Source organism: Sciurus carolinensis, chromosome 10, assembly GCF_902686445.1.
Source record: "Sciurus carolinensis chromosome 10, mSciCar1.2, whole genome shotgun sequence".
Lineage (NCBI taxonomy): Eukaryota > Metazoa > Chordata > Mammalia > Rodentia > Sciuridae > Sciurus > Sciurus carolinensis.
In genome coordinates, this window is record NC_062222.1 from 28,872,497 (window position 1) to 28,895,732 (window position 23,236).

The following is a 23,236-nucleotide window of genomic DNA, read 5'->3' on the forward strand; positions in this document are numbered from 1 at the left end:
TAGACCAATATCCTTGATGAATATAGATGCAAAGATCCTTAACAAAATATTGGCAAACCGTATCCAAAAACATATTAAGAAAATTGTGCACCACGATTGAGTGGGGTTCATTCCTGGAATGCAAGGATGGTTTAACATCCGTAAATCAATAAATGTAATCCATCATGTCAATAAACTTAAGGATAAGAATCATATGGTTATATCAATTGATGCAGAAAAAGCATTTGACAAAATACAACACCCCTTCATGCTCAAAACACTAGAAAATATAGGGATAGGAGGAACATACCTGAACATTGTAAAGGCTATTTATGCTAAGCCCATGGCCAACATCATACTAAAAGGAGAAAAACTGCAAGCATTCCCTTTAAAAATGGGAACAAGACAGGGATGTCCTCTTTCACCACTTCTATTCAACATTGTCCTCAAAACTCTAGCCAGAGCAATTAGACAGATTAAAGAAATTAAAGGGATATGAATAGGAAAAGAGGAACTTAAGCTGTCACTATTTGCGGATGACATGATTCTATATTTAGAGGATCCAAAAAACCCCTCCAGAAAACTTCTAGACCTCATCAATAATTCAGCAAAATAGGAGGCTATAAAATCAACACGCATAAATCTAAAGTATTTCTATATGCAAGCGATGAAACATCTGAATGGGAAATGAGGAAAACAGCTCCATTTGCAATAGCCTCAAAAAACAAAACAAAGAAAAACAAAACAAAATAAAAAAAACTTGGGAATCAATCTAACAAAGAGGTAAAAGAGCTCTACAATGAAAACTACAAAACATTGAAGAAAGAAATTGAGGAAGACCTTAGAAGATGGAAAGATCTCCCATGTTCTTGGATAGGTAGAATTAATATTGTCAAAATGGCCATACTACCAAAAGTGCTATACAGATTCAATGCAATTCCAATTAAAATTCCAATGACATACCTTACAGAAATAGAGCAAGCAATTATGAAATTCATCTGGAAAAATAAGAAACCCAGAATAGCTAAAGTCATCCTTAGCAGGAAGAATGAAACAGGGGGCATCGCAATACCAGAACTTCAACTATACTACAAAGCAATAGTAACAAAAACAGCATGGTATTGGCACCAAAATAGACAGGTAGATCAATGGTACAGAATAGAGGACATGGACACAAACCCAAATAAATACAATTTTCTCATACTCGACAAAGATGCCAAAAATATGCAATGGAGAAAAGATAGCCTCTTCAACAAATGGTGCTGGGAAAACTGGAAATCCATATGCAACAGAACGAAATTAACCCCTATCTCTCACCCTGCACAAAAATCCACTCACAATGGATCAAGGACCTTGAAATCAGACCAGAGATCCTGCATCTTATAGAAGGAAAAGTAGGTCCAAATCTTCAACTTGTTGGCTTAGGATCAGACTTCCTTAACAGGACTCCCATAGCACAAGAAATAAAAGTAAGAATCAATAACTGGGACAGATTCAAACTAAAAGCTTTCTCTCAGCAAAGGAGACTATCAGCAATGTGAAGAGAGAGCCTACAGAGTGGGAGAATATCTTTGTCACTCATACTTCAGATAGAACACTAATTTCCAGAATATATAAAGAACTCAAAAATCTACACGAAGAATACAAATAACGCAGTCAACAAATGGGCTAAGGATATGAACAGATGCTTCACAGAAGAAGATCTACAAGCAATCAACAAACATATGAAAAAATGTTCACCATCTTTAGTAATAAGACAAATGCAAATCAAAACTACACTAAGATTCCATCTCACCCCAATTAGAATTGCGATTATCAAGAACACAAGCAACAATAGATGTTGGCAAGGATGTGGGGAAAAAGATACACTCATACATTGTTGGTGGGGTTGCAAATCATTGCAGTCACTCCGGAAAGCAGTGTGGAGATTCCTTAGAAAACTTGGAATGGACCCACCATTTGACCCAGCTATCCCACTCCTTGGCCTATAACCAAAGGACTTAAAATCAGCATACTACAGAGATACAGCCACATCAATGTTTATAGCTGCTCAATTCACAATAGCCAGACTGTGGAACCAACCTGGATGTCCTTCAATTGATGAATGGATAAAGAAACTGTGGCATATATATATACAATGGAATATTACTCAGCCATAAAGAATAATAAAATTATGGCATTTGCAGGCAAATGGATGACATTGGAGACTATCATGCTAAGTGAGATAAGCCAATCACAAAAATCCAAAGGATGAATGATCTCGCTGACAAGCGGATGATGACACATAATGGGGGTTGGGAGGGGGGGCAAGAATGGAGGAAGGAGGGACTGTATAGAGGGAAAAGAGGGGTGGGAGGGGTGGGGGTGAAGGAAAAAATAACAGAATGAATCAAACATTACCCTATGTAAATGTGTGATTATGCAAATGGTATGCTGTTACTCCATGTACAAACAGAAACAACATGTATCCCATTTGTTTACAATAAAAATAAATTAAAAAAAAGATATTTTCAGAGAAGGGAGTTGTAGGAGGTCTTGTATCAAGCGGAAAAGAATGTTGACTAGAGAGGATTAAGGAGATTTGGGGTCTAACCTGGGATGTGCCACTTGTTAGCTTGGGCCACATGACTCAGGGCTAGTTGTCTAATCACTTGAACAGAAGGGGTAATAACCTTTAAAATTTTTATTTTGTATATTATTGTGAAATGCAGATGAATTACTAGATGTGAAAATACTTTGAAAATGTTAAGAGAATAAGTATAGGACTGCCTGTTAGTGCTAACAGCTCTGCTGAGTGTGTAGAATTGACTTCACTATATATAAACACTGCTAATCATTTGTAGGTGAATAATTGATTTCTCTGATTTTGCCAGAATGTTCTATTGGCTTTAGGGTAAAGCAATAATATCAAAGTCAATCTAGGCAGTTTAGAAACATACATAAAGAACATAGGTCTCTAGCTTCAGGGAAAATAATTGGAAAGACATTTTCTCCAATACCTAAGAAATCATGTGGAAGAGTAGTGGAGATACTGACATAAGGAAGAAGTCTCTCAGTCAGCTGCAGCTCCTGAATCGCGCCAGGGGTGGAGACAAATATGCACAATCAGTAGGCGGTATGGCGAATCAGACTTCACAGGATACTGAAGTTCTCCCTGTCAATTTAATATTCATGCCTATTGTTTCCCTGATTTCTGAACTGTCACAGATGGGGGTGGATGGAATCTAGGGCTGTCCTTATCCATTTCAGCGGGCACAATGTTGCTGTGCTGACCTGGATGTTAGTTGGGGAACTATTTTAACGCCGGAGGGCACAGATTTCACCGTGGAGGCAGACCCTTGGAGATAAAGTGGCAGGTAAATAAAGTATTGGAGGGGTATGGGGATGGGGCTGAGTGCGGAGAAGCACCTTCACGAGTTTGTATTCTGGCTTCGAAGAATGGAGAAGAATCAGAAATGGGGTTTAAGGAGTGTGTTTCAGGGTGAATGGAGGTTTTGGTTACCCAACCCTTCAAGAAAATACTGGTTGGGCACGCAGCTTTCTCTTTAGTGGCCAACTCAGCCTCTGTACTTGGGGAAATCCCAGGCGGGGCCCTCTAGCACATGGGTTCTCTTTTTCCTGCCCTGCAACTCCTCCCTACCAGTGCCCCAGTGCCCTACTCTCATGCCCGCCTGGTACAGGGCAGGGCTTGGGGCAGGATCCGCGGGCTCCGTTGGCTCGCCTGGGGGCTATGGTCACCGGGTGGAGCTCGTGGGAAAGGTGGCCTCGCAGGGGGTCTCTGCCACGTGGTGAGCAGAACGCTGAAGTCAGGCACCTCCGCTATGCGGCTGCGCCCCCCAAAGAGTGGGCGTTCCTGCGCGGAGTGGGCGTTCCCGCGCCCGGGTAGGAGGGGCGCCGGGCTGCTCGGACCTCCCCTTCGCTCACTTCCCAGTGGCTGCAGAGAGGGCTCCGCGGCTCCGTCCCGGCTCGGCGGGCTCTCCAGGTACGTCAGGCCGTTCCCGCCGGCGCGCGGTCTCTGCACTCCTTCCCGGGTCCGCGGGCAGGGCGGGGGGGACCCAGGGTTCCCACTCGGTGCACCTGTGCCCCCAGCCGGGCGGCTCAGATTGCGGCGTGGAGGGCAGCGGATTCCGGACGCCTGTGCTTCCCGCAACTTGGTGGTCTCTGTACAGGCTCGCGCCTGAACAGGGACAGCAGCGACACCAACGAAGGCTGGCTTGCGGGCGGTGCCCGGGAGAAGCAGAGGCCACCCAGAAAGGGAGGCGGGCGAGGCAGAGATACCCCTAGCCACTGCGGAGTCTCAGACGCGACCCTGAGCGTTCTGGTGCCCATGACCTCGCTGGCCCCCCGGGAGTGGTCGGGTGGCCTCGGAAGCTACAGTGGGCGGTGACCCTGGTCCTGCCAGTTTTCCGAGGTTCCGTTTTGCAGTTGCGACTGACAGAGTGGCTCCGAGCGAAGGTAACGAGGGGCAGGTGAATGCTGTCACCTAGCTAGTGTGAGTGAACGCCAGCGTCCTCTGGGGGATGTGTCAGCTGTCGTGGTTACTTAAGATGGGATCTCAGTCACCAGGACGCAGCAGTGGGCAAGGTTCCAAGGTTCGTTCCAGGGGGTGGTCCAGGACCCTCCCCTGCTGTTTTAGTCGCTATGACCAAAAGAACGAGCAACAACGTAGAGGAGGAAAAGTTTATTTGCTGCTGATAACCGACCGATTTCATTGCTCTGGGTCAGAGGTGAGGCAGAACATCACCGCAGAAGGGTGTGGAGGAGCTCAGGACAGGGCAATCAGGAAGCAGAGAGAGCTCCTGCTCACCAGGGACAAAATATAAACCCCAAAAGTACACGCCCAGTGACCTGCTTCCAGTGACCTGCCTCCAGTGACCTGCCTCCTCCAGCCACATGGTATCTGCCTATAGTCAGTCCAATGCACTGATTAGGTTAAGGCTCTCCTAACCGAATCATTCCACCTCTAAACTTTCTTGCATTGCCTCACACATGAGCTTTTGTGGGACACTTCATGTGTAAATCATAACACCTCCTAAGAGGGTTTCCCCGCCTCAATGCTGTGGGGTGCTTCATGTCCCCTCTGCCTTATTTTATTCTTAGGGTATCTTGAGTTGGGTCTCTGTTTAGAAAGCACCTTAGAGCATTTAAACAGTCATTGTTTAAATAAGAATGCTCTGGAGTTCCTCTTACAACTTTCTTCAACTTCTATACAAGAAAACAAGTGTTTGCAAGTGTTAGAACTTGCAAACCAGAAAGTGTTTGGTTGATTTTATTGGTTAAGAAAAGAGAAAGTGTTCTGGCTGTTAACAACTCAATCTGCTGATTCCCCCCAGCCCTTTCTTGTGGAAGGTCTCATCTTTACCAAAGAGCAGCTGATAGGTAGGGTGGCCTGGCTTGAAAGAAGAGTCTATTTTTTAAAAAGGGAACACAAAGATATTGACTTACTGAAAAATGGCATTCATCAATATTTTAAATTTCTTCCTGTTCCAAGCAAAGAACTTATGAATCTTAAATTTTTTATAACATCCTCATTTTATAAAAGTTGCTAGAAGTTTACAGCATGTTTTGGAAGTTTCTAAGCTATCAGTGATTTTTTTTTTTTTTGGTACTATTTTATTTATAAACTAACAGAGGGAAAAATATCTAATGATAAAAATCACCCCCAAATTTACAAGAAGGCAAGAAAAGAGAGACAAGAGAACATAAAGTAGGTGGGACTAGACTGCATAGTACAATCACTTACATCCCAACAACCCATTAATTCTATTGAATAAAAGGACCGTATGTTGTAATTATCAGACTAAATGTGCGAATGGACTTAAGAACTACAAGCCAACAATCATGTCTGTTTACAAGAGACATGTTTTAGAAGGATATTAAAGGTTTAAAGTGAAAGCATGCAACTAATTACCCAAAGAGAACTATGCTCCTATGGTAATTTCAGATAAAATAAACATTAAGCCAAAAAATTGTTACTAGAAAGAACATTTCACTAGGATAAAAGTTTCACTGAGAAGAGATACAAATTCTGAGTTGATAGGCACTTAACAAGCCATTAAAAAACAGCCAAAGTGACAGAACTAAAAGGAAACAGACAAATCCAGGCATAGTGGGAAGTTTTATAATATCTCTGATATAAAAAACAGATGAAAGGATGAAGAAAATGTGAAAACTGAATGCCAATGGATTGGAAAAGCTGCAAGAAATGGATAAATTTATGCACACATACATCCTACCTCAACTGACTAAAGAAGAAAGAGAAAATCTGAACACACCAATATTGAGTAATGAGATTGAATCAGTAAAAAAGCCCTCCATCAAAAAAAGGCCTAAGATCTGATGATTTCCCTGCTGAATTCTCTCAGATACTTAAAGAAGTACTAATACCAGTTCCTTCCAAACTACTCCAAAAAATCGAAGAGGATGTAATTCTTTCAAACTCATTCGAGGAGGCTAGCGTCACCCCACCAAAACCAGACACGGACCAACAAAACAAGAAAACCACCATTCCTCATGAACATAGATACAAAAATTCTCATCCAAATGCTAGCAAACTAAATTCATTACATTAAAAAAGAGAATTCTTTTTAATGATCAAGCGAGATTCATCCCAGGGACTTGAGGATGGTTCAACATATGCAAACCAATAATGTAATACATTGCATTAACAGAAAGAAGACACTAACCATATGATCATTTCAACAGATGCAGAAAAAGCATTTGATAAAATTCCCTTTATGGTTAAAAAAAAATGAACAAATTAGGAATAGAAGGAATGTACCTCAACACAATAATAATCATATATGACAAACCCCAGGTAATATCATACTAAAATGGGGAATGATTGAAAGTCTTTCCTCTAATATTTGGAAGAAGATAAGAATGCCCACATTTCATTCACCATAGTACTAGAAGTCCTAACTGGAGCAGTCAAGAGAAAGAAATAAAGGTAATCCAAATTACAAAGGAGGAAGTCAAACTTTCTCTGTTTGCAGACGAAGTAATCTTATATATAGAAAATCCTAAAGAACCCTAGAAATAATAAATTCAGAAAAGTTGCAGGATATAAAATCAACATGAAAAATTATTAATATTTGCATATGCCAATAGTGAACTATCTGAAAAATCTAGAAAGCAATCCCATTAAAAATAAATATAAAAAATCCCCAAGAAACATAGTATTATGAGTTAGATATTAGGTGTCCCCCCAAAAATCTCCTGTGTTCAAAGGTAAATTATTAGTTTATGAGAGCTGTTACCCATCAGTGGATTAAGCCACTTAATGGATTAGTAATTGGAATGGTAACTGTAGGCAGGTGGTGGGTTGTGGCTGGAGGAAGTAGAAGTAGGTTGCTGGGGGTGTGCTTTGGGCATTATCTTTTGTCCCTGGCTCCTCTCTCTCTTTCCTCCTCTCTCCCCCTCCCTCCCTTCTTCCTTCCTTCCTGGCTCATGAATTGAGCAGCTTTCCTCTGCCATGCTCTTCTGCCTCACTTTAGGTTCAGAGCAATGGGATTGACTGAACCACTGAAACTGATCCCAAAATAAACTTTTCCTCCTCTAGATTCTTCTTGTCAAGTATTTTGTCATAGCAATGAAAAGCTGGCTGATACAGAAACTGGTACTGAGAAATGATGTCCTTGCTGAGAGTAAATTGACCATGTGGTTCAGAAGCCCTTGGGACTTGATTGCAGGAGGAGTTTGGAAAAGTTTGGAAATACAAGCTAGAGAAGCCTTGGTATGTTGTAAGCAGAGCTTAATGGGCAATTCTGATGGGAGCCAAAAGATCAGAATGCCCTTAGGAATACAGCCAGTAAAGATTGTGCGCATTAGCTTTCAGAGGGCAATGAGGCCTCAATTGGGAATTAAACTAGAGGCTTTTTTTTTTTTTTAATTTATTTTATTTTATTTATTTTTTTATTGTAAACAAATGGGATACCTGTTGTTTCTCTGTTTGTACATGGAGTAAAGGCATACCATTTGTGTAATCATAACTTTACATAGGGTAATGTTGTTTGATTCATTCTGTTATTTTTTCCCTTCCTCCCACCCCTCCCACCCCTCTTTTCCCTCTATAAAGTCCTTCCTTCCTCCATTCTTGCCCCCCTCCCTTAATTTATTTTTATTGTAAACAAATGGGATACATGTTGTTTCTGTTTGTACATGGAGTAACAGCATACCATTTGCATAATCATACATTCACATAGGGTAATGAGGTTTGATTCATTCTGTTAGTTTTTTCCTTCCCCCGCACTCCTCCCACCCCTCTTTTCCCTCTATACAGTCCCTCCTTCCTCCATTCTTGCCCCCCTCCCAACCCCCATTATGTGTCATCATCCGCTTGTCAGCGAGATCATTTGTCTTTTGGATTTTTGAGATTGGCTTATCTCACTTAGCATGATATTCTCCAATTTCATCCATTTACCTGCAGATGCCATAATTTTATTATTCTTTATAGCTGAGTAATATTCCATTGTATATATATATACTACAGTTTCTTTATCCATTCAACAATTGAAGGACATCTAGTTTGGTTCCACAGTCTGACTATTGTGAATTGAGCAGCTATGAACATTGATGTGGCTGTATCTCTGTAGTATGCTGATTTTAAGTCCTTTGGGTACAGGCCGAGGAGTGGGATAGCTGGGTCAAATGGTGGGTCTATTCCAAGTTTTCTAAGGGATCTCCATACTGATTTCCAGAGTGGCTGCACTAATTTGCAGCCCCACCAGCAATGTATGAGTGTACCTTTTTCCCCACATCCTGGACTAGAGGCTTTTAATGTTACTTTCTGGAAAAGAATTTATATTTTCCTCATGTCTGAGACTTTGTGTGAGGCCAAATTTAAAGGTGATGAACTAATTAACGTGACACAGGAAATTTTAAGGCAAAACAGTGTTCAGGCAGTAACATGTGCATTGCTATCATTTGTTAGCCAGGTTTACTGTGATCATTTGAAGCAAAAAACAAGAAAGATTTTTAAAACTTGCAATTTGGCCAGAAACAGAAAAGCCAGGTTTACTGTGATCATTTGAAGCAAAACACAAGAAAGATTTTTAAAACTTGCAATTTGGCCTGAAAAAAACAGGCCAAGGAAGGTGTGAAGAGATTACCACCACTAAAGAGAAGTACTTTGCATAGAGACAATAGGAAAGATGGATTGAGGGTGTCTCAGGAATCAGCAAGACCATACATACCATGGCAGATTCAAGGGTGGAAAAATGAAAACTTGTCTGAGAAGAAAACATGGGGGCACATTGTTCACACAGGAGTGTGTAGGAAATTGTTTCTCACGGGTTAGCTGCCCAGGCACTAAGAGGCTACTGCGACCATGGTCCAAGGGCCCTGGCTACTGCTCAAGCTGGTGTTGGTTCTGCAGGCATGCAGGATGCTAGTGTTGAGGGGTCACGGAGACTTTCACAAAGATTTCAGAGGAAGGCCTTGGATGCTAGGCAAAGTGTGGCAGGGTTGGAGTCCCTGCAGGCCGCCCCGAGAAGGTGACATATGAAGCTGTGAAAAGTCACGCTGAAGCTAGAATAGAGACTGCAATTAAGGGACACCGATAATGTGGACCATCAGCCCAGGAAAGCTGGCCTGGCTCTGCTATGTGGGACACAGACGGCAAGGCTTTGGGGTGGGGCTTCCCAAGCCCTTTAGAACACACATCTTGCCACCATGTACCCCAGATGCCAGGCTGGAGGATAAGACTTATTTGCCTAGATGGGTTTTGGTCCCATCCCTTCTTTTTATGCTTCTATTCCTTCATTGTGGAATGGAAATATTTACTCTATGCCACAATATGTTGGGTATCTGTAACTTGCTTTTATCTGTACGGGGGTTCATAGTTTGCCTGTGAGTCTAAGATGAGACTCTGGACTTGGACTTTTGGGCAATGATGGAACTGTTAAAACTATGGGGACTGTTGGAGCTGGAATAAATGCATTTTGCATTGTGATATGGACATGAGATTTTGGGGCCAAGAGTGGAATGTTATGGTTTGGATATGAGGTAGATCCCAAAAAATTCATGTGTTAATGCAGGAATATTTAGAGGTGAAATTATGAGATTTTGAGAGTTGTTACCGCGTCAGTGAATTAATCTAGTTGATGGATATATAATTTGAATGGGCTAACTGGGTGGGAACTGTAGGAGTGTGGCTGGAGGAAGTAGGTCTCCGGGAGCATGCCGTGGGGGAGTACATTTTGTCTCTGACTCCTTGACTTTTCCCTCTCTCTCCTTCCTGGATGCCAGGTGCCGAACAGCTTTCCTGTGCCATGCCTTTTTGCAATGATGTTCTGCTTCATCTTAGACGCGTAGCAATGGAGTCTGCCGATTGTGAACTGAGCCTCTGAAAGAGTGAGCCCAAAATATCCTCTGTAAGTTGTTCTTGTCTGGTATTTTGATGAATGCACCTAGGAATAATTTCTTAAAACTGAGAAGGAAAAAGATCTCCTCAATGAAAGTTATAAAACATAGATGAAATAAATCGAAAGGATTGAAAAGGATTCTTCATGAATTAGAAGAATTAATATTGTTAACATGTCCTGATTACCCAAAGTAAGCTGCAGATTTAATGCAATGTGATCCCTATCAAAATACCAACAACATTCTTCACAGAAATAGAAAAAAAAAATCCTAAAACTTTTATGGAACCATGAAAGATCCACAAAAGCCAAAGAAATATTTTTTTAAATTTTTTAAAAAAAATTTATTTGTTGTTGATGGACCTTTTTATTTTATTTTATTTTATTTTAATTTTTTGTTGTTGTTGTAGATGGACACAATACCTTTATTTGTTTATTTTTATGTGGTGCTGAGGATCGAACCCAATGCCTCACACATGCTAGGCAAGTGCTCTGCCACTGGGCCACAACCCCAGCCCAAGCCAAAGAGATCTTGATCAAAAAGAATGAAACTGGAGGTATCATACAACCTGACTTGGAAGTATACCTCAGAGTTACAGTAACCAAAACAATATGGTATTGGCATAAAAACAGACACACAAACTGAAATGGAACCAAATAGGAAATGCAGAAATAAATCCACATAATATCCAACTAATTTTTGACAAAAGCACCAAAAACAAACATTCAGGCAAAGACCGCCTGTTCAACTAATGGTACTGGGAAAACGGATATCCATATGTGGAGGAATGAAATCTGACCCATCCTCCCCATTTAGAAAAATAAGCTCAAAAATGCACTGAAGACTGAATAAGACCCCAAACTGTAAAAAACATTAGATAAATATTCCTTGACATTGGTATAGGCAAGAATTTTTTAAGAATTAAAATTAAAAGTAAAAGCAGGGATTACATCAAACTAAAACCTGCAAACTTGGTCTCCTAGAAAAAAAAGAGTTCAACGTGATGACTAGAGGCCAGGAAAGGTTGCGGGGTGGGGCAGAGGGCAGCTGGATACCAGGGACCAAAGGACAGTTGACAGGAAGAATAGGTTCTATTGCTCTGCAGCACCATAGAGTGACTACAGTTTACCATTTATTATTTTTATTTTTGTTTTTTATTTATTTTTTGGTACTGGGGATTGGACCCAGGGGTGCTTCACCACTGAGCCACATCTCCATCCCTTTTTATGCTTTTTATTTTGAGATAGAATTTTGCCAAGTTGCTTAGGTCCTCACTAAGTTGCTGAGGCTGGCCTTGAACACGGGATTCTCCTTCCTCAGTCTCTCGAGCTGCAGGGATTATAAGCATGCACCACCATGTGTGGCTCTTCTTATGTATTTTATAAAAAACTAGAGGAGAGGAGTTTGTAGGCTCCAAACACTAAGAAATGGCTAATGTTTAAGGAGATAGAGATGCTAATTACCCTCACTTGATCAATATACATTGCACACATGTATCAAATGTCAGCTGTCCCCCAGAAATATGTAAATGGCTTTGTTACAACTAAAAATAATTTTTTTTAAAAAGATTCTGTACAACAAAGGAAACAAGAGAGTGAAGAGACAGCCTACAGAATGGGAGAAAATATTTGCAAACTGTGCATATGACAAGGGGTTAATATCCAGAATACACAAGGACTTAAAACAACTCCAAAACAAAACCAAATTATTAAAAAATGGGAAAAAGAATGAGTTGATTTCTCAAAAGATAACATACAAATGACCAACAGATACATGAAAAATTGCTCAGCATCACTGATTGTCAGGGTAATGCAAGTCAAAACCATAGTGAGAGATCATGTCACCCCGGTTAGAAAGGCAGTTATCAAAAGGGCACCAAAAAGCCAGGCACACAATTCCAGAGGAGGCTGAGGCAGGAGGATTGCAAATTCAAGACCAGCTTTGGCAACTTAGTGAGACTTTGTACTGAAATAAAATAAAGAGGGCTGGGGTGGCTTAGCTGTGGAGGGCCTCTGAGTTCAATCCCCAGAACTGCAAAAAAGAAAAAATAAAAATGCTGGAGTGGATGTGAAGAAATGGGAAAACTTATAAACTTATTTCTGTAGAAATGTAAATTAGGACAGCCACTGTACACAACAGTATGGAGATTCCTCAAAATATTAAAAACTTAAGATCTAGCAATCCCACTACTGGGTCTATATCCAAAGAAATTAAATCTGTATATTGGACAGACATCTGCACTCCCATGTTTATTGCAGCACTATTCACCATAGCCAAGATATGAATCAAAGTTCCATTAACAGATGAATAGATAAAGAAAATTGCATATGTACATAATGGAATACTATTCAGCTATGTAAAAGATGAATCTTGTCCTTTGTGGCAACATGGATGAACATGGGTGACATTAAGTTAAGAGAAATAAGCCAGGCACAGAAAGGCAGATATTACATGTTATAACTTAATTGTGGAATCTAAAAAAGATGATCTCATAGAAATACAGGGTGGATTAGGTGTTTGCAGAGACTGAGGAGGGTGGGCAGCAGGGGAGGGTGGGGAGAGATTAGTGGGAATAAAATTACAGTAAGACAGGAGGAGTAAGTTCTGTTCAGTAGGGTGACTATAGTTAATTAACAATGTTATACTGTATATTTCAAAATAACTAGAAGAGAGAATTTTGAATATGCTCACCACAAAGAATGTTGTTTGAAGCAATTAATATCCCAAATATACTGATTTATTAGTATACATGTGTGGAATATGTTTGCTCGTTAGTGTACATCGTTCCCTGTAAATACATACAATTATGTGTCAGTAGAGAAGAGGAAAAAATATGAACAGCATGATTAATGTAGCTGACTTGATGGACCAGTATAAAATATTGTTTCTAACAACTGTTGAAACCACAGAACGTACAACAAACCTAACACTATCCTGGACCATAGAACAAAGTGCAGCACATTTTAAAGGATTTAAATCATACTTAGTATGTTTTTTCTTGCCATAAAGCAACTAAAGTAGAAAACAATGACAAAGAAACCTAAAAAAAAAGAAAAAGAAAAGGAAAAAAATCCCACATATTTGGAAATTACTACCTACATTTCTATATAAACCATGGGTCATAAAAGAATTAGAGTAGAAATTAGAAAATGTTTTAAAATGAATTTTGAATGAACTACATTAAAAAACATGCAGCAAAACTATTGCTTCAATGAAAATTTCTAACCTTATTAAGTGCATATATTGAAATTGAATAATGTATTGAAATTGAATAATAGCTCACAGTTAATCACCAAACAAGAAATTAGAAAATGAACAACAAAATAAATCCAGAGAAGGCAGAAAGGAGGAAGTAGTAACAGAACAATGGAAATTAATGAAATTGAAAGTAGATGATCTGTATAGTCAGAACTGAAAATGCTAATAAAAATGGAAAGACAGTCAAGGAAAAAAAAAAAGCAGGCACAAATAACTCATGAAAGAATAAAACAGAGGACCTCATTTCATTAAATAAAATAAGCTGGAGGCCATTAGCTGGAGGCTGTCTCCGTACTTTGTGTTCCCGTATAACAAACTGAAAATTAACTTAGTACATCTACAAACCCAAATCTAACTCAGTAGTTTTATTTTGTGGTACCAGGGATTGAATCCAGGGGTGCTTTACCACTGAGCCACATCCACAACCCTTTTTTATATTTTATTTAGAGATTGGGTCTCGCTCAGTTGCTTAGGGTCTCACTGTGTTGCTGAGACAGGCTTTGAACTCACGATTCTTCTGCCTTAGGCTCCCAAACCGCTGGGATTATGGGCAACTTTACCAGGCTAATAGAGCATTTTTAATAACAAGCAGCTGTGTGTCAGCCACTCACAAACAGCCAAGCTTCAGCCCATCACCAGCAGCTGGATGATTAGACACGCCCATATAAGGCAAATACCTCATCACATCATGTCCATATTAGGAAGAGGCCTAGCTATAGCCAATCCAATCAGATGCTTCCTCTACTTTGCTTCTTCGTTCAGCCTATAAAACCGCTGCTCATTCTAATCCTACCCTCAACCCTGCTTCCAGGCCCTGCTTGATTCACGAATCATTCTTTGCTTAGATAAATTCTAATTTATCTAAAGTTTTTTTTAACACTTTAAATCCTGTAGCCATTACAATAATAAAAATATTGTAAAAAGTTTGAAAATTTAGAAAATAATAGAAATTCCTTGAAAAATACAACTTACTAACACTAAGAGAAAGAAAATCTGAGTAGTTCTATAGCTGTTAAATAAACTTACTCTGCTTCACAAAATGAAACACACAAACAACAACAAAACTACCAGATGGTGACCACAGTGAATGCAACCAGATGAGAATGTCAACAGAAAGGAAATTGACAGAGCAGATTTGTTTCTGCCTATCGATGCAAAAATCCTAAACAAAATATTACTAAGTAAAATCCAGTAATATATGAAAAGGACAATACATCTGGACTAACTTGGTTTTGTTTTTTTAAAGTCAATATCGTCTTAATGCTTTAAAATTGATCAGCGCAATCACCACAATTTATTAACAGAACAAAGGGGGGAAATTATGTTGTCTCAATGGACAACTCAGCAACTTATGGAGAGTGTCTCAAAATAAAAAATTTAAAGAGGGCTGGGGATGTAGCTCTGTGGTAGAGTACCCCTGGGTTCAATCCTAATAATGTAAGGAAATTAAAAAAGTGAAGGAATGTTTGGAAGTGATGGATATGTTTATCACATGGATTGTGGCGATGGTACCATGAGTGTCTACCTGTGTCCAAACTCACCAAATTGTGCCCATTAATTATGTACACAATTTTTTTGGGGGTGCTGGGGATTGAACCCAGGACCTTGTGCTTACAAGGCAAGCACTCTACCAACTGAGCTATCTCCCCAGCCCCTATGTACAGTTTTTAATACTAATTATACCTCAGTAAAATTGATGAGAAAATGAAAATCCAGAATAAAGATGCATGGTATGACCCATTTATCTAGACAGATGAGGGAATTCAGAGCAATGCTATTGGTGTGGGCATAAAAATTCTGTCTCCAACAGCAATTAAATTCTCTATGGCTGTCAATTGAATAACCCAGGTCCTTATGATGTCTTAGATTCTGTGAAGGTAGAAAGTAAGTTCTCTCCAAAAAAAGTTTTGTCTTTGGGGTTAAATTAAAAAAAAAAAAATGTGTAGAGTTAGTTAAATAAGTATAGACAAAGGCACCCAGATGCAAGCAATAGGGGCACTGAAGGAAGCTTGGGGAGGATGTAGGGCCCAGAAGGTGGGCAGAGAGAAAACTTGGATTCCTGGCTGAAAATAAACCAGCAGTTGTGGTGTTAACAGCTTTATTCCTCTGCGTTCATTGTAACAACTCACTCAGGCTTGAACTTGCTTTCTGAACCTCTCTGCAGGAACAGAAGGTTCTGATGGTCGGAGGGTCCCTCCACTCAGTAAGGTACTTTGCTTGGCCTGGGGCTCCCAATATCTATCCTGCCTCCAAAGAGTAGGCACAGGCAGGTGGGACCCATGAAACCTTTTTCTTTTGATCAGAGAGCATGCTATTTCTGGAGCTCCATTCAGTGAATAGTTGTCCACGAGAGTGGTGGTGTGGTTCTGTGAGTTCTTTATGTGCCAAGCGGGCACTGAGGCAGGGAAGAAGCATACTTAAAGAGAAGAGGGTTTCCAGTTCAGGAAAAGGTGATGAAAAGTGCCTACAGTGAAGCCTAGCTCACTTCTTAAACTGCTTGCTTGTTCATGCCTGCGAGGAAATTCATTTGATTGTTCTTTTAACCCATTTTTATTGAGGCCTTCTCCACACTCCTACATGGTTGGGCTTTGAGTCTCTGTGTAGTGTCCAAATACCTGTTTCTGCTGCTGTATGTGTCAGGGAATTCATTTTTCATTCCCATTCGTATGTTCCATTTGCCTCTCTGTTATTTCGTGTGTGTGTGTGTGTGTGTGTGTGTGATGCTTGATAAAGCATTTCTCAAAAATCAGTTGTGTTGTCAAACACAATCACTCATTGGAACCTCTTTTATTGTAGGTGGAATCACTGAACAATGCCTCGGGCTTTGTGGATGGTGTGGGCCTTGGGGGCCGTGATCCTCCTCTCCACAGAAGGTTCTCCAGATCCAGTTCCTCTGTCTTGTGACCCCACTGGTGTCTGTGATGGCCGCTCCAGGTCTTTCAGCTCCATTCCCTCCGGGCTCACAGCAGCCATGAGAAGCCTTGACCTGTCCAACAACGAGATCACCTACATTGGCCATGCTGATCTACAGGGGTGTGTCAACCTTCAGGCTTTGATGCTGAAGTCCAATGTGATCAGCACAATTCAGGAAGACGCCTTTTCTTCCCTAAGCCATCTGGAGCATTTGGACTTATCCGATAATCAGTTATCTAATCTGTCATCCTCCTGGTTCAGGCCCCTTTCTTCCTTGAAAAGTTTAAACTTACTGAGAAATCCTTACATAACCCTTGGGAAAACATCTCTTTTTTCTCACCTCACAAATTTGCGAATCCTCAGGGTAGGAAATAGTTACACCTTCGCTGGGATTCGGAGAATAGATTTTGCTGGACTTGCCTTTCTGGAGGAACTTGAGATCATTGCATCAGGTCTCCAGAGTTATGAGCCCCAAAGTTTGAAGTCAATTCAGAACATCAGTCATATGATCCTTCATATGAAGCAGCCTATTTTACTGCTGGAGATTTTTGTAGACCTTTTAAGTTCGGCAGAATATTTGGAACTGAGAGATACAGATTTGAACACGTTCCGCTTTTCAGGGCTATCCATCAGTGAAACCAATCCAGTGATCAAAAAATTCACATTTAGAAATGTGGACATCACCGATCAAAGTTTTAATGAAATTGCGAAACTGTTGAGTTATGCTTCTGGGTTGGTAGAGGTGGAGTTTGATGACTGTACTCTTAATGGAGTTGGTTATTTTCCTGAATCTGAGCTACAGAAAATTAAAATTCCAGATAAAATGGAAACATTCACTATACGGAAGCTGCATATCCCAAAGTTCTACTTATTTTATGATCTGAGCACTGTGTATTCACTCACTGAAAGAGTTAAAAGAATCACAGTGGAGAACAGTAAGGTTTTTCTGGTTCCTTGTTTATTTTCACAACATTTAAAATCATTAGAATACTTAGATCTCAGTGAAAATCTGATGGTTGAAGAATACTTGAAAAATTCAGCTTGTGAGGATGGCTGGCCCTCCCTGCAGACCTTAATTTTAAGGCAGAATCATTTGACATCATTAGAAAAAACTGGAGAGATCTTGCTGACTCTAAAAAATTTGACCAACCTTGACATCAGTAAGAACAGTTTTCATTCTATGCCTGAAGCTTGTCAGTGGCCCAAAAAGATGAAATACTTGAACTTGTCCAGCACTCAGATACACACTTTAACCAACTGCATTCCCCAGACACTGGAAATTTTAGATGTCAGCAATAATAATCTCAATTCATTTTCTTTAGTTTTGACTGGACTCAAAGAACTTTATATTTCTAGAAATAAGCTGAAGAGTCTACCAGATGCTTCCTCCTTACCCACATTACTAGTCATGAAAATCAGCAGGAATACGATAAATACTTTCTCTAAGGCGCAACTTGATTCATTTCACAGGCTGAAGGCTCTGGAGGCTGGTGGCAACAACTTCATCTGCTCCTGTGAATTCCTGTCATTCACTCAGCAGCAGCCAGCTCTGGCCCAGGTCCTGGTGGACTGGCCAGACGCCTACCTGTGTGACTCTCCATCCCACGTGCGGGGCCAGCGCATCCTCGACGCCCGGCTCTCCGTCTCCGAGTGCCACAGGGCGGCGCTGGTGTCTGGCGTGTGCTGTGCCCTTTTCCTGCTGATCCTGCTCACTGCAGGCCTGTGCCACCGTTTCCATGGTGTGTGGTACATGAAGATGATGTGGGCCTGGCTGCAGGCCAAAAGGAAGCCCAGAAAAGCGCCCTGCAGGGACATCTGCTATGACGCGTTTGTCTCCTACAGCGAGCGGGACGCCTACTGGGTGGAGGAGCTCATGGTGCAGAAGCTGGAGAACTGGGAGCCCCCCTTCAGGTTGTGTCTTCACAAGCGGGACTTTGTCCCTGGCAAGTGGATCATCGACAACATCATCGACTCCATCGAGAAGAGCCACAAAACCGTGTTTGTGCTTTCTGAGAACTTCGTGAGGAGCGAGTGGTGCAAGTACGAACTGGACTTCTCCCACTTCCGTCTCTTTGATGAGAACAACGACACCGCCATTCTTGTTCTTCTGGAGCCCATTGAGAAAAAGGCCATCCCCCAGCGCTTCTGTAAGCTGCGGAAGATCATGAACACCAAGACCTACCTGGAGTGGCCCCGCGACGAAGCTCAGCAGGAAGGCTTTTGGATGAATTTAAGAACTGCAATAAAATCTTAGGTTCCTGGACCACAGTCCAGTCTCCGCCTCGCTGGGGTCTCTAATTGTTGTAACTAAGTTCATTCCGACCTAACTATATTGCCACTGGAACGTATTGTCATTTGAGGACTTGTTTGCTAAAACTTCTAAAACTGCAAATTTTATCTACAGTGCTGGTTTATAAAAACTGCTACCAGATTAGAAAAAATATTTTTTTAAAAAAAATTCTATACTATCATCATGATCCGATTCTATTATTGGTATCTAAATGATCCATGGCAACTGGTTTGGTTCATCAGCAGATAGCATAGAGTCACCAAAGATTTCAAACGATTGTCTCAAGTGGGCTGGCTTTCTGTGAAAAGACTCCAGGGTAGATACAGGGAGCTGCTGCCTCCAGTGCAGCCACACTTGTGAGTGCCGGTTCCAGGGAGGGGCAAAGAGGGTTTAGAAAATAAAGATTCACACAGGCAGATTTTGAAGATGAACAGCTGGGATCAGGTGGAGTGGTGCTCTCTGATGGAGATGCAGAGCTGAAGAGTGAGGCCAGCAATCTTCATATATGTCTTATTATCAGGTTAAAGACTATGCAAGCATTATTCTTTGGAAAGTTACAAAAACTAAAACATCTGTGTAGCTTTTCTGCAGTTGAAATCCATAGTTGCAAAGTGCCATGTTAGGAACTTTGTGTAGCTCTCACGAAAGTCCATTGTTAAAAGTTACCGTAAAGTGGGCAGGAAGGGGAGAAGCAGAGAAGTGGAGCTGGTGAAACACTGTGGTTGTCTAGCATAAGAATTCCTCTGTTCCCAGGAGCTGTGTGCCTGAGATCAGGGTCAGAGCTGACAGGACTCTTGCACAGAGCCTCCTCATGCAGGGCATTGCCACAGCAGCTAAGCATCCTGTGCCCTTGCACAGAAACCTTCCCAGGTACCAGGCATGCCACAGTCATGAGGTCATCTGGGACCCCCAATCTCAGTCACTGCTCTCACAGGGAGCATTTTCTGTTCCATCCACCTCTCATCTCTCTGTACAGTTGATCTCAAGAGCAACAAGGAGAAGTCTTTGAGGACACTAGGCCAGACTTGTTGCTATTCCTAGAGAAAGGGCCATGTGTCCCCATTCAATTTTTCAGCATACAGAATATCTGGAGGGTATTTTCATTGTGAACGGGGTCTGACTTCTTGAGTATATAATGGATTTCTCCAGTCATATTTACTTGAAAGTGTGTGTCTAACTCAAGAAACACTAGATTATGTCTTGCCATTAAAGCAAAACTATTGAGGTAATAAAATACTTAGCTTGGAGGAAGTTGAAGGAAATCTCCCACATGGGACCCTGAGCTTCCTCCTGTTAATTTCTAGTCAGCATCTGTAACTCTGGCTCTTCCTTCCCTCACATGCCACATGCTGCCTTTTTTTCTCTTTGAAAGTCTTTTTGTTTTTTGTACCAGGGATTGAAACCAGGGACACTTAATGACTGAGCCATATCGACAGCCTTTTTAATTATTTTATTTAGAGACAGGGACTTGATGAGTTGCTTAGGGCCTCACTGCTGAGGCTGGCTTTGAACTTGTGATCCTCCCTTCTCAACCTCCCAAGCTGTTGGGATTACAAATGAGCACCACATCTATAGAAGCTGCACCTGGCTTCTTTGAAAATCTTGTTTCCAATTGGGGGGGTGGGGAAACTTTCCATTTTTTTTTTTCCTTTTGAAAAATTTTAAACAATCCATGTGAGTGAAATATATTTTTTGAATAAATATATACCTAGAGGTTCTTTATCATGACTCAAATAGTTCAGTCAACAATAATTTGAAGATCATTCTGCCATATATTAATTTCTGTAATCAAGATTTAATAACACATTAAATTCCGATGAGCATTCTTTGCTAAGAACTCTTTACTGATTTTGTGCAGCTGCTTCTTTGCTGAGAACTATGTTCAAAAGGGAGTGAACCACCTTTGACCCCTGCTCAAATCTCAACCAGAACTAGGTTTATGTGGCTAATTGGGTTCTGGAGTGAGAAGAGATCTGGGTTAGTAGATGTATAATCCTGGACAAGTAACTTGGCCTGACCCACGTTTCCTTGTCCTCAAAACAGGGACAGTCACCTCCACCTTCAGGGGTGCCGACGGCATGGGAGGCAGCGACGTGTAATCCACTGAGCGCATGTGCCTTGGTTACCATTCCTTCTGGAAGAGTGGGAAGGGCAGGGTTCCAAGCCTGTGAGAATGGGAACCGTTTTCCGGGTGCAGGGTGGCAAGGACACCTGTCGTGGATGTGAGCTATTATGATTTTTCAGGAAGTGATACATTTCTTTATGTATTAATAGATTGTAAGTGGATATATATATATATATATATATATATTTTTTTTTTTTTTTAAATCAGTAAAGAGGGATAAAAGGAACCCCATTGTTCACAAAATTACCCAAAGGAACTAAGTTCATTCAGTGCACATCAGGTGTTAATCTTGAGAGCTCACACAGTGCTTCTCTCTCATACAAAGTCCCAGGAGAGTGTGGAGGAGGAAACACAATCCAGCCTAAGGAAAAACATAGGTAGGTTTAGCAGAAGGAAACCCAACATAGCAGTGAACTTTCTGCTTTACTTTCCTACTGCCTGTATTAAGCACCACATTGATTATTGTGAGAACCAGAGATACATTGACTTGATCTATATATTTAGCTCTAAGAGGAGGGGTGGCACATGCCTGGAATCCTAGTGGCATGGAGGCTGAGGCAGGAGGATTGCAAATTTGAGGCCAGCTTCAGTCCTAAGCAACATAATGAGACCCTGCCTTAAAAAAAAAAAAAAAAAGAATTTGAACAGAAATATAGATAGCTTCAAAGTTTATTGATAGGCTTAAGATTTCCTTTAAAAATAATCTTTATTTTTCTCATTACAATGTTGAATATGTTCATGATAAAAATTTTAGAAAAGATTGTCAGGGTCTTAAGCCCCCTTGCTCTTCTCGACCAGCGACAAGGGAAGGGGACACTCCCCAACAAGGTCAGACTGGGATAGGTAGGGCTGACTGACCACCCACTCCCAGCCCTCCGGGCAGAGGACAATCAGACTCGTCAGGGAGACCAGTCACAGCAGGAACTCATTTATTGAGGAAGTCACACAGTTTTTATGTAGGGTGGAGGCTAGGCGGGAACCAATCAGCTTAAAGGTCAGCAAGGCATGGGAGGTTCACGCAGGCGAGAGTCCCATAGGACTATATGGCAAGCACGAGCTGATCACATTTGTGGAACTGTTGTTAACCAATCCCTAATGGTGGCCCGGTTTATAGTCATTAACCTTTGAAACCGCCTTTGAGCCTTGATCTTGCTCACTCGCCAGGGAGTAAGGAGTCAGCCTGAGTTAGTTAACGTGTCATTAGTCCCAACAAAAGATAATATATAAAAATAGAAATCAGGTCTCATTCCATCACCTTGGTATAACCGCTAGTAACTAGTATATGGTTCTCCAATCTTTATCAATGTAGGTGTACATGCTACTTTACAAAGTTGAGATTAGATTGTAAATACTTAAAGTTTATGAAGAAAATGGCATATTCCTTTTTTCTTTCTGAGATGGTTTAGTGATTGCTACAGTTTGCACATTGAATGTCCCCTACAGGCTCAGGGATGGTTTGATCACCAGCCAGTGGTGGTGTTGGGAGGTGGTGGGATCTTTAGGCGTTGGGACCTAGTAGAATGCGGGTGGGTCACGGAAGGTGTGTCCTTGAAGGGGATTTTGGGAGTCTGACCCCTCCTCGTCCTCTTTCCTTTTGCTTCCTGGTCACCATGAGGTGAGTACTTTTCTCTGCCATGTGCTTCCTGCTTGATTTACTGCCCCATCACAGACCCCAAAGCAATGGGACCAAGTAACGGAAGACTAAAACCTCCAAAACTGTGAGCTAAAATGAACCTTTCCTCTTTTTTTAAGTTGCTTATCTCAGAGACTCACTGCAATAATGGAATTCTGACTAATTTAGTGATTATCTGACATTTCTGAACTGCGAGGACCATTTTAAATTCCATTGCTTTACTTGCCCAGAGTTCAAAGGGTTCCGGAAGCTACCCTCATGCAGCTGTCCAAAAAGGGCAAGTGGCAAATACATCAGTGATCAGCGTAAGAGTGCCTTTTTTGGAAGAAAAACTAACTTTTATTGCTTTATTCAAATGTGAGGTCTTTTATTTGTCAATGGACTGTTAAGCTCAAAAAACTTGGTTTATCTCCTTAACCCTTGAATATGCATAGTATAAATATTGAAGCATTGAATTATTTAAATATGTGCTGAGTAAGAAATGAATTGTAATTAAATCTAGTAACCTGAACGGTGATGTCCTTGTAATAATGAAGCACTGGGCTTTGAAGAAGGAAATTCCCAACAGGTAGACATCTTCATGTGAGTTATCTTAGTTATCTTAATTCTTGATGATAATTTTTTTTGGGGGGTACCAGGAATTGAATCCAGGGGTGCTTAACCACTGAGCCACATC

The 23,236-nt window shown here is 41.0% G+C and overlaps 1 protein-coding gene across 4 annotated transcripts; it reads left to right on the plus strand.

Annotated features, from left to right (window-relative positions):
• Positions 1–3,197: 3,197 nt before the first annotated feature.
• Positions 3,198–18,983, plus strand: Tlr2 (toll like receptor 2). Of its 4 annotated transcripts, XM_047567253.1 has the most exons (4): positions 3,526–3,961; positions 7,541–7,714; positions 10,228–10,352; positions 16,396–18,983. In XM_047567253.1, exon 4 carries the CDS (start codon positions 16,412–16,414, stop codon positions 18,764–18,766), a length of 2,355 nt encoding a protein of 784 aa, XP_047423209.1. In that variant the 5' UTR covers positions 3,526–3,961; positions 7,541–7,714; positions 10,228–10,352; positions 16,396–16,411; the 3' UTR covers positions 18,767–18,983. The 4 variants fall into 4 exon arrangements, with proteins under 4 accessions (XP_047423210.1, XP_047423209.1, XP_047423208.1 ...); XM_047567254.1 differs by lacking the exons at positions 3,526–3,961; positions 7,541–7,714 and adding an exon at positions 3,198–3,335; XM_047567252.1 differs by lacking the exon at positions 7,541–7,714.
• The last annotated feature ends 4,253 nt before the right edge of the window (positions 18,984–23,236 follow it).